Here is a 16,723-nt window from a genome sequence, read left to right on the forward strand (position 1 = left end):
ACATAATAATTATTTCCCATACTCCACTAAGTATTAAATTCCAACCTACTTTCAGTGTTGGATAGAGTAAACAAAAAAGAAAAATAAAGCTAACCTAACCCTTTTTCTGGCTAATTTTTTTTTTTGTAATGGAGACTTAGTATGTGTTATGTACAGTTATAAAACTATAGCATTTTGTTATAGATATGGAAATGAATTTTTTTAATTAAAATTTATAAATTGGAGGCTCAATTTTGTCAGCAATACAAAATCTAGAATTTAGTTTGTGATGTGGTGAAAATGAAGGCTCAGTTTTATTTGAGATACAAAAATTTAGGATCTAAGTTGTACATTTAGATACAAATTTGACCCTAAAATTTGTGTTCTCCAATCTCCATATAAAAAAAATACATCAAATCTCTATATTATTTAAAAATATCTACATTATTTAAAAATACCATTGAAAGACTAACACCAAAACTAAAAAGAGCACATTTTGCTTCTAAGGAATTTTCATTTTTTATATTTTTTTATTCTTTTTTAATTTATAAAACACCATTTTTGCATCCATTTTAAAAATGAAAAGCGTCATATATGATCTAAATTTTTCAAAACAAATTTTTTATCATTCCATATACACACTATATAAAGATCTTCAAAATAATTAAAGATAAAATACTCACATGCAGATGTTTTTATATGAAATTGAACCGTTGAAAACTATTAGATAATTATTTAGTTAAACTTATCAAATTATCTAATAATTTTTAAATATCAACTTCACTTAAAAACAACTCCATATAAATTTTCACTGTAGTTAAATCTAATATTACTCAAAAGTAAAGTATTCAAGTGATTACTCTCTCTTTAGGGTAAAGAGTGATTTTCTTTTTTTTTGAAAGGTTGAATGGCATTCATCGAAGAAGAAATTAAAAAGTTGTTCTATAAACTACAAAAGAGTAGTAAGAGTTCTCCTAACAATTTAAAAAATTGAAAGAAACAATTGAAAATACTTAAACATTCCCTTCCAAAAAAAGGGGGACATTGATCGACAATTATTATCCCATTAATGAATGCCTGCAATCCATGCACCATTACTTTAGAGATTTTAGAGATTGATTTTTAGATTAGATTGATTTATATCTTATCTAATTTTAAAAATTTAGAATTCTAGTTATTAAAATCCGCTATCAAATGAAGTTGGACGTGGAGAAAGTGTAAACTGAAGTTGAGCCTTCTTTGCTAGGTTATTTGACTCGTCGTTGCTGTTCCCTTTTGTTCTCTAAACCTTTCGAAACCATTTGCTTTCAAGCTAGGTAAACTTTCTTGTTACCTTCATCTTCCATTTTTACCGTTCAAGCTAGGTAATTTTTGTTCATGCTTCACAATTTGAGATTGATTTTTCATGCTTTATATAGACAATCTCGCTAAGTAATCAATAAAAATGTAGTCAAATAAATTTTTAGAACGAACTATCAATTCGGTTTATATCTAATTGTCATTTCTCAGAATGACAACGCAATCATCAAGATAAAAACGATCCACTTCAGTTCCTTTCTTTTATTTCCGTGTCTCTACGGTGTTTTTCCGTCACTCTGAACGAAAAATGCTGACGTGTTAAATGAGGGGCCTAATTGTTTCTAAATTTAAATTGGTTAGGAGTTTATTTGTCCTAATTTTTTAAACAATAATTTTTTTTCAAATTATTTTTTTATTTATTATATTAATATTTTTTCAATAAATTGTTGAATATATGATGTAATAAGTACAAACTAATTAATAAATTATTAAAATTTAAAATATCATTTATTATGAAACTAAATAAATAATTTTCAAATAAGTTTTAAATATATAAATAATAAACATTAAAATACGGCTAATACATTAATAATAATAACCTTGATAATTTTACAATAAAGTGGAAACTAATGAACACATTATTTAATATATAGTAAAATTTTTTGAGTAATAACAAATTTAATTTTTTATCTTTTTAAACTAAAATAATAATTTTATTTGATATCTTTGTATAGTACACTATGAGTAGGCTACTAATACTAAATAAAATAAAACATAATATATATATATATATTTTATGGAGACTATTTATAAATTGAATAAACTCAAAGTATCAATAATATTATTAATCTATTGATAAATTGTGATAAGGTTGCAAATTGATGAAGATTTTTCAATATAAAAATAATGTGGATTAATTAAATATGTAAATTTAATTAATCTATATTATTCTTATATTGATAAATTTTTATCGATCTGTAACTTTTATAACAATATGTATTATCAATAAATTAATAATATTATTGATGTTTTGAGTTTATAAATAGTTTCTATAATATATATATAAAATATTTTATTATATTTAGTATTAGTAGCCTATTCATAGTATATTTTAATATAAAAATATCAAATATAATTATTAATTTAATTTAAAAAGATAAAAAATTAAATTTGTTATTATTCAATTTTTTTACTATATATCAAATAATATATTTACTAGTTTTTACTTTATTATAAAAATTATTTAGATCGTAATATTAATAATATATTATAGAGTTATTATTATTAATGTATTAACCGTATTTTAATATTTATTATTTATATATTTAAAAATTATTTATTTAGTTTTATAATGAATAATATTTTAAATTTAAATCATTTATTAATTAATTTTTACTTATTATACTATATATTTATTAAAAAATATTAATATAATAATAAAAATAATTTTAAAAAATATTATTAAAAAAATAAAGATAAATAAATTTTTCATCAATATAAATTTAAAAAAATACTTATTTTTATTTTTAAACTTAATATGTTAACATTTTCTATTTAAAATTAATAGAAAAATATTCACAAAAATTACATTGCGTCACAAAAATAAATTATTTCTATTTTAAAAAATCAGGTTGTCAACTTATCATTCTAAAAATAAACATACACAATTAAATTTAAATACTTTAAATTTTAAATATTTATTTTAAAAAATAAAATATAATTTTTTATTTTTAAATAATTTTTTTATATTTTTTTATTTCACTTATAAAATAAATAATAAAAAAATATACTTTACCTTTTAAAATAAAATTCAAAATTTAAAAGATTTAAATTTCACACCCTAATAGTTAACTCGATTTTTTATTGAGTAATCATGATACCCTAATTCACATTTTACTTTCTGCCATTTCTCCTTTCCCTTCTTCACTTTCTCCCTCTTTTCACCACAGCCACGTCGCTCATCCTCCTTCACATGCCGTCTCCGTCGTCGACAACGCATCTCAGCGCCGCCGCCGACCCCCGAGAGCACGCCGTCCCCGTCAACAGCGCATCTCAGCGCCGCTGCCGTTTCCGACGCACGTCAACGTCCTCTTCAAAAACCCGCGACGTCACGCCGCCACCACCATCCTTCTATCGAGCCGCGTTTCCTCCGCCTCTGCTTCCAAGTCGCGTCATCGTGTCTCCTCCTCTTCGGTCGCGCACCGCTGCTCTTCATTTACCTCAGTGGTCTCTAAAAAGGTTAGTAGATGTTTATGGTTTATGGTTCAATGAATGTATCTTCTCTGTTCCATGGTCCTGATACTGGGTACAGTGGTTCATATAAGTTGTTTTTTGATTTTATTCTAGATGTTTCTTATAAGGAATTGTTTTTGGTGAAGAAAGTAGAAAGTGATTCTTAGAGTTAGAGGTTCAATATGGAATATCCCAAAATTGTGGCTCTCATTGCTGCCGTACGTAAGTTTTTTTTTTCTGCCGTGTGTACCCAAAACTTTTCAAAATTCAGTTAGGTGCCCAAATAATTAAGTAAATGAATGAGGATGTGGCACTTGGCAGATGTTTACAGTGGCTTTGTTTGGATTTTTTTTGTCTTGGGCTTAGCGCGAAAACCGTATCGGAACCCGCAACACCAACCCACTTGAACCCAAACCCAATACTAATCATCTCTCTCGATGTGTTGAACTTGAATCCCACATGACCAAACAAAAAAAAAGAACTTGAATCCCAGCACCGAGAACAAACTCCATGGCTTCCATGATATGCCCTTAGTTAACTCCACTTCCGTTTGATCGTGAGTTCTAGATTCAAGTCTTGAATGAGGATGCTCTTGTTCATAAATTGGTTCTTGTTTGCCATTATTGCTCCATCGTAAAATATTATTAAAAATTGAAAGGTTTGTTTAGTTAGCATAAGGAGCTTCATGCCAAACCATTTGCATTTCATCATCGCCATCCACCTCATTTTGGTCACACATTTTCTCCAAGACATACACATTAGGCTCCCTTTGGTTGATGTATATGATAAGACATAGACACAAAGACACAGACATTAAAGACATGGACATAAATATTTGTGTCAATGTATTGTGTTTAGAAAAAATAAGGAACAAGACACACATATTTAAAGAAGACTGAATTACCCTTCATTCAACCACAAGTTTTACCATTATTAGTGTATACCCTTTACCCCAAACATTGCATATCATCACCATTAAATTTTTATTTCTTCTAATATTTTTTATTTCTTCTAATATCATCTTAAATTATCATTCAAATATTAAATATATAATTTTTCTTTAAAAAAATAAAAAACTAAAGCTTAGAATTTATTAAAGATTAATCAAAATTTAAATAAATAAAAAATTAAATGTACAATTTTTTTTCTTGAAGAAAATAGAAGGATAAATTTGGTTGTAGAATCTAGAAGAGGAAGAGAAAAAAAAAAGGTTTGGAGAGATAAGAGGACAAATTTTAAAAAGTTAATAAGGGTAAAAGAGTAAAAAATCAATCTCACAAGTTGTGTCTCAGTGTTTCACCAAATTGGAGGTACACAAATTTAGTATCTCTGTGTCCATCCGTGTCCTCCCATATCCTTCAAAAATCTGTCTCACCAAACCAAATAGCAGACATGTGTTAGTCTCGTTCATCAATATCAATAGCTTAGGAGCATTGACCATTTGAATAGATGGGAAGGTGTTACGATTTGTTGTCTAAGCGAAAAAGTGTGAATAAAAACTCAATTTTATATGAGGTCGAACATGACAGTGGCATCATCGACATCAACATCGAGCTCGAAGAGATGGAGTTGTGTGAAGAAGGAGGGTCAAGCAAAAAAACTAAGGTCGGAAGCATAGCGGCATCATGAACATAAAGTTTGATGGCCTGTAGTCTGTAGAGATGAAACGTACAAGTAAGAAGAAAGGCCTGGCAGAAGAAAGGTTTAACATAACTGAAGAGAAGGCAAAGATAATTTGTTGGTTAAATAAAACGATGTCGTAAAACAACTATAATTATCACCATTTAAATTAATTAAAGGCTGAGATTTAGCACTGGAGGGTGTCAATTTTTATTGGCATGGGAGAGGACCCGCTCCCGCTAGCTTGGGCTCTCCATGGGCTTTGTTTGGATTTTGAATAGGTAGTTGAACCATTGTTGGGTATGAATACATAATTTCAAAACAATCCCAAATTTTTCTATAATTCAAAAAGTATTCAGGTCCTTCAGGGACCAGAAAATACTTTCCCCACCATAGAAGCCTCCTTCTTTTAAACTATTTTAGATGTTCTAGTATATGATTTTAACTGATTTATCTATGTAAGTTGGATTTGAATGTAGTCATTTAAAATTGTAGCATTAAGAGAGTTGGATCTTTTTGGTAACTCTATGATGGTTCTCTAGTTGGATTAATGGATGCTTCTTTCAGTATATATTGGATTTATTTTTAGTAATACTATTGGTCATTTTCTATGAATATGTGAATTTTTTTTAATTAAATTGGATGTTTCTCTTGAAGTAAGTAGATCCTTCTATATGAATAAGTGGATTTTTTTTAGGGGTGGCAAAGCGGGCCGGCCCGCCCCACCCCGCCAACTAAGATGGGTTCAAAATGCTAGCTTGTCCCACTTTATGGCGGATTGACGGGCTAGCCCGCTTGACTCTTTTTTTTTTTTTTAAAAAATAAAATTCATTGAAATTAACAAAAAAATAATAATTAAAAAATCAAATACAAATAAAAAATAGTCAAATTATAATATAATTTTTTTCACTATATTTTTTTTTTTAATTTTTAACTTCAATAAAATTGTTTAAAATAATATTTGTCAATAAAATCATCTTTATTTTAAAAAATAAGTCACATAATTTGAGCAAATATACGAAATTGTAAAATAAAATAAATAAAGTTAATAACTAAAAGAAGAATAAAAAAAAAAAGTGTTTGAAAATTCTATAATTACTAATTTTATAATAGTAATCACTCTTTTATTTAATAAAAAAAAAGAAAAATAAAAATCTTCGGCCCGGCGGACCGGTCCGCCCCTCTCCGCCAAAACCCGCTAATTTGGCGGACTCCAAATCCTAGCCCGACCCGTCTTTTTTAGTGGATCGGCCCAACGGGTTCAACCCGTTTTACCACCCCTAATTTTTTTATAAGTGGATGTTTCTATTTTGCTATAAGTGTATCGTTTGGTAACTCAGTTGATTCTCAAGATCGACTACTAAATGTTTTTGGGTCCTGGATGTTTCTTTTAGTGATACACTGTATCTTTGGTTTCTGCCTTTCGATTTTTTTCTTAAATATAATGTGGGATGTTCTCTTACCATTATCGGATGTTTACAGATTATAACCGCACTTTTGCTGTGTTGCTGTAACTCGTAACGATATGGGCAAAAAGGTACTACATCATTTACTATGGTATGCTTGTATTCCATCATGATTGTGGTTGCTTCTTACTATCACTTCCAATGTTTACAGAAATTGTTAGAGTCAAGGTGCTCACCCTGTTATATTAATGATATAATGAGCCATCTAGAAAAGACCCATTCCGATGCGAAGTTAGCGGAAATAGAAGCTATAGGCTTCGGATTCTTGAGGCACATCCCAAAGTGGCCTGTGAAGCAGGGCATCATGGTGGCGTTGGCAAGGTCCTACAACCTTGATAGAAATACATTGCAGCTGGATGCTGCCAACATTTCAATTAACGCCGATTTAATTGGGCGTGTTTTCGGACTCCCTTCTGGTGGTGAGTACCGATTTGCATATGTTATACAACATGACTTATACATTTTATATTAAGTAGACTTCTTTGGGCCAATTCGTTCAATTTCCATATTTCTATCTTATCCAAACTATATATATTTCATCTATCAATTTTCATGTTTCTGAGCTGACAAATCTGCATGATGTAGGCGATGACTTCCCCTCTTTTAACGACAAGAATGCAGCTCATGTGGCAGTGAAAAAACAGTTCCATAGAAGAACACAGACCGAACTTCGCAAGTTCATATACGAATGCTCAATGGAAAGTGAAGCAGACAGGATGGAGTTTAGAAGACATTTCATATTAGTTGTCCTGAAAATGTTCTTGTGCCCCACAACCCAACCAGTAATCTCGGCATGGCACATTCCCCCGATTCTGGATGTTTCCAATCCAAGAAGATTCATTTGGCCAATGAAGATTTTCAACTGGTTGAAAAAGGCAATCAAAAAGTACCAACTTAAAAAGAACAAGACATGCGAAGGTTGCATGTTCGCCTTGTTGGTATGTTATGTTATATATCAATTATTTAACTGTACCCAACTTTTACGTTGCAACCATAATTTGTGTTTGTCTCTCTCCAGGTATTGTACTTCCAATGGCTGAAACATGGCCAGTTAGAGCATTGTCAAGAACCGGAGCCATGGATTTCTGCATGGACTGCTGAGGAGCTCGAGAAGAAGGCAATAAATGTTCTTGACGAGGTAGTTACTTAAATGGGTGTTTCTTTTTATTGTACTTGGAACTTTCTTACTAAATTACTAGGATGCTTCTTCTTGTTTGGTGGATGTTTCTTTGATATTAGGCGGCGCACTGTGCATTCTGTGAGAGAATGCGTTTAGGAATTTCCTTGACCTAATCCTAATTATTCAAAACCTAATTAATTCTAATTATTCAAATTCTGATTTTTTGAAAATTTAAAAATTAATTATTAAATAGTGGTTTAAGTTGGCTGGTTTAGGAGTTGGCCCCTATAATTTTCCTTATATATATATATATATATATATATATATTTCATGCATTAGTTCTGTATGTACTATGAAGTTTGATAAAGACCATAAATAAATTTAAGTTTTTTGCATGCCATTTGTCTTTGGTTTCGGACCATATCATCGCTACAGAACTTTCTCTGTTTTTTTTTCCCGGTTTTTTGTCTGAGGGTTTTGCATGTAAACTGTCACTGGTCTGTGAAGTTCCCTATTGCAAGTTAAATAAGTGTCATTAGGGTAGTGTTTGGCTTGTGTGTTTAGAGTGATTAAAGTACAAATAGAGAGATAGAGTCATAAAAAATATGAAAAATGATACATCCACATTTTTTCTTGTCTATGCTATTATAAGTTTATAAATTATAACTGAATATGATACAAAATACATTTTCGTTTTTGTTTTTGTCCTTTGTTACCTTACTTTGTATTTCTGCTCTGTATGTAGTTTCAAACACGGCCTAAGAGAGAGAGACTAAGCTTCTTTCAGATAAGGAAAAGGTCTCTAGGTGATTCAGATGATGATTCTCCAGTGAGTACTGGAATGGAAGAGTCTGATAATAATGACAATATTCCTTTGTCATCACGCATAGCTCTGAATTCAAGTTTAGCAACATCCATCAGTAAAAATGATAGCTCTGTTCAAAAGGTTCTTCCTGAACCTCAGAAACGAAATATGCTCGATTGTGACCATGACAATGATATTCCCGTGAGTACTAAGATGCGTAGTTCCCAAAACTATGTGCAGCAGGCCAAGAAATTAAAGACGTCGGAAAATGCTTCAAAACATAACTTACTCCCTTCTTTGAAAGAGGAAGAGACTTCTATAACACATTTGAAAGGAAAAGAGATATTGTCGGGTCAGTATTCAGAGGAATGCCAAAAGAAGAGAGAAGCTGTAAATCAGAAATTGCACTTGCTAGAGAAAGATATTGAGGAGCTCTCGAAAAAGCTTGAATGCAAGAAGAAACAATTTGATTCTATTCACGGACAATTGAGTTCATATTCTTCAAATGTTGAAGTAAAAAGGAAAGAATATGAAAGGTTGCAAAGAGGCATCGAGGGACGGATAAAGGAGCTTGAGTCGAAAGAAAAGCGATTTTCTGCCCGAATGGAAGACATTGAGTTGAAGGAGAGGCAAATTGATGAACGAACGATGAAACTCTATTCAAAAGAGAAGCAATTTGAAGGCCAATTGGAGGAAGTTGAATCAATCAGGAAGAAATATGAATGCAAATTGAAGAAGATCCTATTCAAACAGAAGCAAGTTGAAGCTCAATCGAAGGAGCTTGAGGCTAAAATGATGCAGCATGAAGCATCTGTAAAATCATTCAAAGAGCAAAAACAAGAAGGTAAAAAAAATGTCTTTGTTTTTAGTTTGTTTTGAACAGCATTGTAAATGTCTTTCCAATGCAGAAAATCTTAGTATATTGTATCCTTGGTTAAGTGTCTTAACATCACAACACTACAGTTGCAAATTACACAGATAATCAATCTTCTACTGATGAAGGGAGTTTTCGACTTTTCTCAAGTGAACCAAATGATAGAGACATCTTAGATGTTCTCCGATCGATGTCGGATCCAGCAAAAGTCACTTTGGATATAATAAAGGATCCTATTGATTCACATTGTAAGAAGGGAGATCAAGCTATGGCTATAGATGATAGCCACATCTTCCTTCTTGAGCAGCTGATGAAAATCTCACCAGATATTGCATCTCATGTTAGAGAGGAGGCAATGGAGCTTGCTCTTCATATGAAAGCTAATATGAGATTAAGTACTGACAATTCATTGGTGGTTCTAAGTTTCCTAATGATCTTGTCCATTTATAAACTAGTTTCCTCCTTTGATGAAGATGAAGTTTTAAAGCTTTTTGAAATTGTTGCTCACCACAAGCCAGCTATTGAGGTCTTCCAGATGATTGGTTTCGCAGATAAAATCTCTGGTATGTTGATTGAAAACTATTTTGTTCAGTTGCCAATATTAAGGGTAGCAATTCAAATGAAATTGAATCTTAGTCTAGTTAATACTTTTAGGAGTGAACTTTAGATCTCTTTTCATGTATACTTGCGTCTGCCATTTTTCTAATTGATCTGAGGTTACTTCTGTACAGTTCCTTCTGCTTAGATATGGTAACTAGAACTGGTTTTCTCTCTGATATTCTTTTATGACTTGAACTTTGCATGCACAATGCACTAGTATTTCCTCTTTTGAAGTAATATAGGACTCCTCTGGTTATTTTTTATGAAATGTATTCTTCTTGCTTTCGCACAGATTTTGTTGAGAATCTTATCAAGAATGAGCAGTATATCGAAGCTGTCAGATTCATTTGTGCATATGACTTGGCAGAGAAGAATCTAGCGGCTGATCTCTTTCGAGAACATGTGAACAAGGCAAAATTGACATGTGAGAGCAGTTGCAAGGAACCTAAGTCTATTAAGGTTCGTTTTTTCTTCTATTTTCAAGTGTAACAAGATTGAAATTTAGAACGTGATATTGTGAAATATGTTTGTGTATTTTATATGTTGCATGAAGTTGTATTTCATTATTTTGTGTTACATGGTTGCATTGCATGCTAATTGCTAAGTGACATGTTGAACCTTGGCTCAGATCAAAGCCGCAAAACAAGAAATCACAAGCCTCAAAACTGTTCTGCAGTGCATTTCGGAGAACAACCAAGAATGTGAAGATCTGGTTAAGGAGATTCAAGATCGTATTCTAGAGGTAGAAAAGCTTAAGAGAATGATTGTAATGACATCTATAAAAAATAATTTACAATACCTTTTGTAAGCTCAGCTTTTTTTTTTATTTTAAATATAGTAGCCGCAATTGGCCGAACTAATTAGCAATTTGATGGAAGGTCAGATTCGTAATTAGGTATGCCAATTGTTGAGGTTAGATAGAGAAGTCATTTTCGTTTTGCATGAACCTGTGAAGGATTTGCACCTTTTGTAAAGCTTAATAGATAACATTTTTAGAAATCATTTATGGGGTTAAAAAATTTAATACGGAAGAATTATGAGTGGATATGGGAACATGCAATTCCTTGGAGACAAAATCTCTTTTTATTGGAGGTGAAAAGCGTAAGTCAACAATAGTAATGAGTTTTTTGTTCCTAACGAAATTGGTAAAATGTAAGATAGTAAAAGCGACCACAAGAAATAATATTTATTTAAGAGTTTATAGAAAAATTAAAAAAAATAATTTTTTTTATAATAAATTTTTTTTATCATATATTTTTTAAAATAAGTATTTTTAAAATTAAAAATCTTAATATTAAATAATTTATTTATAAGCTATTTTTAATATAAATATTTATTTTTTAAATTATTTTTTTAAAAAAATTTAATTAAACTGTTTACTTAAATTTGAAGTTAAATAATGAATGATTTTTTATTTTTTAGTTAATATTTTTTCCTAAAAGTAATTTTAATAAAATGAAAAGTAATTCATATATATTTTACTTTTTTAAAACTGATTTTGAAAGGGCCATTAGGAATAAAATAAAACAGCAGTAATACTCCAATATCTTTTATAATAAGACAGGAAAATGGTAACTGTCATTACCTGAAGAGTGAAGATATGGATAGGGCACAGCCTAGTACTTTGTCCATTTAAAGTAAGGTTCGTAGTGCTAACGACAAAGAAATTAATGTAGTACCTGTTAGAAAAAAACAAAAACTCAACGGCCACGCGGAGATGAAATTTTATTTTGAGTAAGTATAAATGTATAATTAGTGTTTATTGTTTGTAAAAATATAAGTTTTTTCCATTTTTAAAAAGGTGTAGGTAAGATATACACTTTAATTACCATGAATAAGATTTGCTTTTATTTTTAACATTTATCAAATATTTCAAAATTATTATATCTTTTAATTTGTCACCATCACAATTGTTGCTTTCTACCGTAGCTGCAGCTTTCAACACTACGATCGTTGTTGTTATTATTGCAGTCTACCTCTTCTTCTCCATCACACTTTAATACTCAATTTTGTTTCATTAGAATTTTTGTTTCCTGAAACATATTTTTAGTACATTAAAAATTTTAAAATCATATTTATATATCAATCCTACTATATATATATAAATTTTATAATAAATATTATTTTGATATTAATATTTTTTTAACAATTAAATATGTATCTTTTATATTTTATTTATTAAAAAATTTAAATATATAATTAATTAATAATAACCATATTTTTATACGAATGTCAAGAGTGTTTGGTATATAAATAGTATTTTTATTTATATATATAATACAAAAATATAAATAAATTATAGTTAATAATTAAAAGAGGTAAATACCAAATGGTATTCGAAAGATTCTGACGTTAACAAAATAGTACCTAATAACTTTTGTTATTGACAAAATAATCCCTAAAAGATTTTGAAATTTGACAAGCGTGTCTCCGAACTCGCCGCCGGCAAGCACAATACTGACATGGCCACCGTGTTTTGGTGACTTGGCAAACTACCAAAATTCAGAGAAAACAAACAAATTCATATACAATAATAAAAATAAAATAAAGCTTAATACAGACACCACCAAAACATGAAGCGGATTTAGATAAGGCCAGAAGAAGAACATCAGAGACAGAAGGCACAACACGACGGAACCAAGATGGAACACAGACAGAGGAGGTAGGGCAGCGACTGGGAGCGAGTAGCAAGCAAATACAAGCAGTGAAGGCGACAATAGTGAAGGCGCACAGACGACGCAATGCCGACGAAGGAGACAGACGATGCTAGCAGACGCAGAAGACCCGACGACGAGATGACGATAGTGCGGTGTCGGTGACACTGGCTCTGTAAGACTGAGAATGTTGAGCTCCACTGCCGTTTTGGAGGAGAGTAAGTTGAGAGTGTGAGACAATGTGTTGGGAAGGAAATTAGGGTTCAAAGGGACAAGGAAAGGGGATTAGGATTCAGAAAGGGGATTTTGGATTGAGAAGGGGGAAGTGCGTTGGGGGGGGGGGGGGGAGGGGGGGCGATTAGGGTTAGGGAGGGGGAGGAAAGAATTAGGGTTGGGGAGGGGGAGAGAGTGCATTCAGGAAAGAAAAGGAGGGAGTGCATTGGGAAGGGGGAAGAGGAAGTCCGTTGGAGAGGAAGGATTAGGGTGGGAAGGGTTTTTGCCATGTCATTAAAACATCGTGGCCATGTCAGTATTGTACTTGTCGGAGATGTGCTCCGGCGAAACTCGTGGGTACGCTTGTCAAATTTTAAAATTTTTCAAAAACTATTTTGTCAATAACAAAAGTCAGGTACCATTTTGTCAGTGTCAAAATTTTTCGGATATTGATTTAGTATTTACCTCTAATTAAAAATTGTCTATAATCAAATTTTATAATATGAAAATATATATTTGATTCTCTATTATAATTATTTTGATGAGTTTTTACATGTACCAAATAGAAAGAAATAAAGCATCCGCTTCGTATTTTCTAACACAGATAAGGATATATATGTTTCATTTTAGCATAATTTCAAACTAAAATACTTGTTCTTTTTTTATTCTGTAATAAACCACAAAATTAATAATATTGCATATTTTGCCCATCTTGGAGAGATAAATTTATGCATGTATGTAATTGAATATTGCTGTTGCTATACTATTCAAAATAGTGAATTAAAAATAAAAGATGGGACTAAGTTAGTTCTGCGTTTTGTATAGGCGTGCCTGAATAAGAAAGCAATGAACCATTTGGAATGTTCATTCCTTTTGCAAGATGAAGATATGCGTGTCGACAATAATGATCCTTTGTCATGAAAGGATATTGAGGGTTGTCGTGTTCTAAAAAATTATGTCAAAAAAGTATTGGATATTAATTTTAGAGTAAAAGATAAATAGGTTCCTAACCTTTTAAAATGAGGACATTTTTGTTTCTCAAGATTGGAAAATACATTCCGATCCCTCACGTTTTAAAACGGCTGACAATCAAAAACGGCAACGGAGCCAGCTGACATGGAGGGGTAGAGAATAACGTGTCCGTTACACTTGCTGAAGTGGATTGGGACAAATTATTAGTGGACAAATTCGTTCCTTAATGACCAAAACGACGCCATAAGCATGAGTGAGCCCTATTTCATCAAAATGCAAGGTGGAAGCTATGGCCGCTGCTGGTGCGATCGTCCATGACGAGTGAGGGGGATTCTTCATCTTGCTTATCCTTTTTTCCATGTTTTATGAAGGTGCGGATTATGAGGAAACGTTTAGTTCGGAAAGCTTTTGACATGATTTTGGGGATATCTATGAGTGATAACAGGGAGGTATGTTCATATTTTGACGAATTTTAGTTGTACACATTCTGTCATTATCCCATTCTACATAGGATAAATTGTGTTAACTTAGATTCACTAATACTATCCGTATATCTATATGTGTTTATTCGTTTGACTAGATGTCTTGCTCTGTATGCAGGACTATGAGAAGTTCTAGGAGAATTTTGGCAAACATTTGAAATTGGGTTGTATTGAAGATCATGAGAATCACAAACGCATCGCTCCGTTGCTTAGGTTTTTCTCATCCCAAAGTGAAGAAGAACTGATCAGCTTGGATGAATATGTTGAGAACATGAAGTCTGATCAAAAAGATATTTATTATATTGTAGCCGATAGTGTGAATAGTGCAAAGAACACACCTTTCTTGGAGAGACTTGCAGAGAAGGATCTTGAAATATAAGTTTGTTTTCTTTCCTAAGTTTATAACTTTGTACGGATTAATTATATCATTTCTTAATATTGATTTTGTGTTTTTTTCTTAGGTACTGTTTTTGGTGGATCTAATTGATGAGGTTGCTATTCAAAACCTCAAGTCATATAAGGAAAAGAATTTTGTTGATATTAGCAAGGAAGACTTGGATCTAGGTATGTTCCTATTGCGTGGTGTATGGGAATAACATATCCCAAATGCTTGATATACTTCATGTTTTGGGAAAATATTCATTTAGTCAATGGTATCAGTATTTTCATCAACCAAATATTTAGTAGTCCTTGTCTTTCAGTGGATTCATCATGGCTTGGTTCTTCTTTATAGCTAGTTAAATTTGATTTGTTGTTTCTAAAGGTGATAAGAATGAAGAAAGGGAAAAGGAGATGAAACAGGAATTCGGCCAAACTTGTGACTGGATTAAGAAACATTTGGGGGATAAAGTTGCAAGTGTGCAAATTTCAAACAGACTAAGCTCTTCACCTTGTGTTCTGGTGTTAGGAAAATGTGGTTGGTCTGCAAACATGAAAAGGTGGGTCTTCCTTTCTATCATATACTTAATAACAAATTTTGAGGATTTTACATAACAAATTAACAATGTGCTCTATGTAGGCTAATGAAGGCACAATCTATGGGCAATGCCTCTAGCTTGGATTTCATGAGAAGCAGAAGGGTGTTTGACGATCGCACCAGTAGTGGTCAAGGCTTCCACCTTGCATTTTGATGAAACATGGCTCATTCATGCTTACGGCGTCGTTTTGGTTATTAAGGGACGAATTTGTCCACTAATAATTTGTCCCAGTCCACTTCAGTAAGTGTAATGGATACGTCATTCTCTACCCCTCCATGTCAGCTGGCTCTGTTGCCGTTTTTTGCCCAAAATAGACGGAGGGGTATAATTGTCAGCCGTTTTAAAACGTGAGGGATCGAAATGTATTTTCCAATTTTGAAAGACGAAAATGTCCTCGTTTTAAAAGTTCAGGGACCTATTTGTCTTTTACTCTTAATTTTAATATGGATGAATTTTTTGGTGACAACTTCTATGACAATTTGGAAAAAAGAGCTATTAATGATAAAGTTAGTGATTTATTCATAATTATTCAAGCATTCAAATTTTAAAAAGGTAAAGTTAGTAATTTGTACATTGACTTCTTTTTAACTTGAGAAAACATTCGAACGATGTCCTTTAGTCACAACGAAAAATAGAAAATGCTCAAGATTTTTATCCATTTTTGTTTTGGACTTGTGCAACTCACTCAATGTAATTCACTGTAAATAATTCAATGGAACTAAAAAAACTGCATCTCGACAAAACTAGAAATAGATGTTAAACAAAATAAATCTACGAAAAAGTTCTGCATCCATGTATTTTTTACATGGTTGTTAACCAAGTAATTTCCTCCACACGCGCATCCCCCATCCCTCACTCGTTTGTCATACACGCACTACATATAACGTGCTACAACATAAAGCTTTGCTCAACGTAAACCTTCTGCTGCAACGTAAACCTCCTCCTCCTCCTCCTCCTCCTCCTCCTTCTTCTTCTCTGCTCGTGTTCTTCCTTATTGATCTGCATTGCCTTCGTCGTTCTCCTCTGGTCGCGTTCATCTTTTCGTTTTCTTATTTCGATCTGGTTACGTTGCATTTATCTTCTTCCTATTCTTCTTCGTTTTCTTCTTTGATCTGCACTTCTGAATCGAAACAATAAATGACTCAACTTCAAATCAGGAGAGCGATTTGGATTACTCTTCTGAAACGAATCAAACTGACAAAGTTTGGATTATTCAATTTTGAATCGAATTGAATGGAATGCAATTGCTAATTTGAATTGAATTAAATGGACGGAGGTGTACTGAATTGAATTGATAATATGTAAATTGTAGGCAGAGTTATTTGAATTTGATTTTATATAATGGATTATGTTTCGTTCACTCAGTACTATACAATTGTTTCACCATGAGTACTATGTTCGATTCACCATGAGTACTGTGTTCGGTTCAT

General features: G+C 31.9%; 1 protein-coding gene across 2 annotated transcripts; it reads left to right on the top strand.

Annotated features, from left to right (window-relative positions):
- The first annotated feature begins 3,148 nt into the window (after positions 1 to 3,148).
- LOC107624748 (uncharacterized) lies at positions 3,149 to 10,994 on the top strand. 2 transcript variants are annotated; one of them, XM_016327192.3, is made up of 9 exons: positions 3,149 to 3,516; positions 6,613 to 6,667; positions 6,748 to 7,015; positions 7,182 to 7,534; positions 7,615 to 7,734; positions 8,462 to 9,365; positions 9,485 to 9,958; positions 10,288 to 10,454; positions 10,624 to 10,994. In XM_016327192.3, exons 2-9 carry the CDS (start codon positions 6,656 to 6,658, stop codon positions 10,801 to 10,803), a joined length of 2,478 nt encoding a protein of 825 aa, XP_016182678.1. In that variant the 5' UTR covers positions 3,149 to 3,516; positions 6,613 to 6,655; the 3' UTR covers positions 10,804 to 10,994. The 2 variants fall into 2 exon arrangements, with proteins under 2 accessions (XP_016182678.1, XP_016182679.1); XM_016327193.3 differs by having other exon boundaries at positions 9,500 to 9,958.
- The last annotated feature ends 5,729 nt before the right edge of the window (positions 10,995 to 16,723 follow it).

Source organism: Arachis ipaensis, chromosome B2, assembly GCF_059453495.1.
Source record: "Arachis ipaensis isolate K30076 ecotype BB chromosome B2, ASM5945349v1, whole genome shotgun sequence".
Classification (NCBI taxonomy): domain Eukaryota; kingdom Viridiplantae; phylum Streptophyta; class Magnoliopsida; order Fabales; family Fabaceae; genus Arachis; species Arachis ipaensis.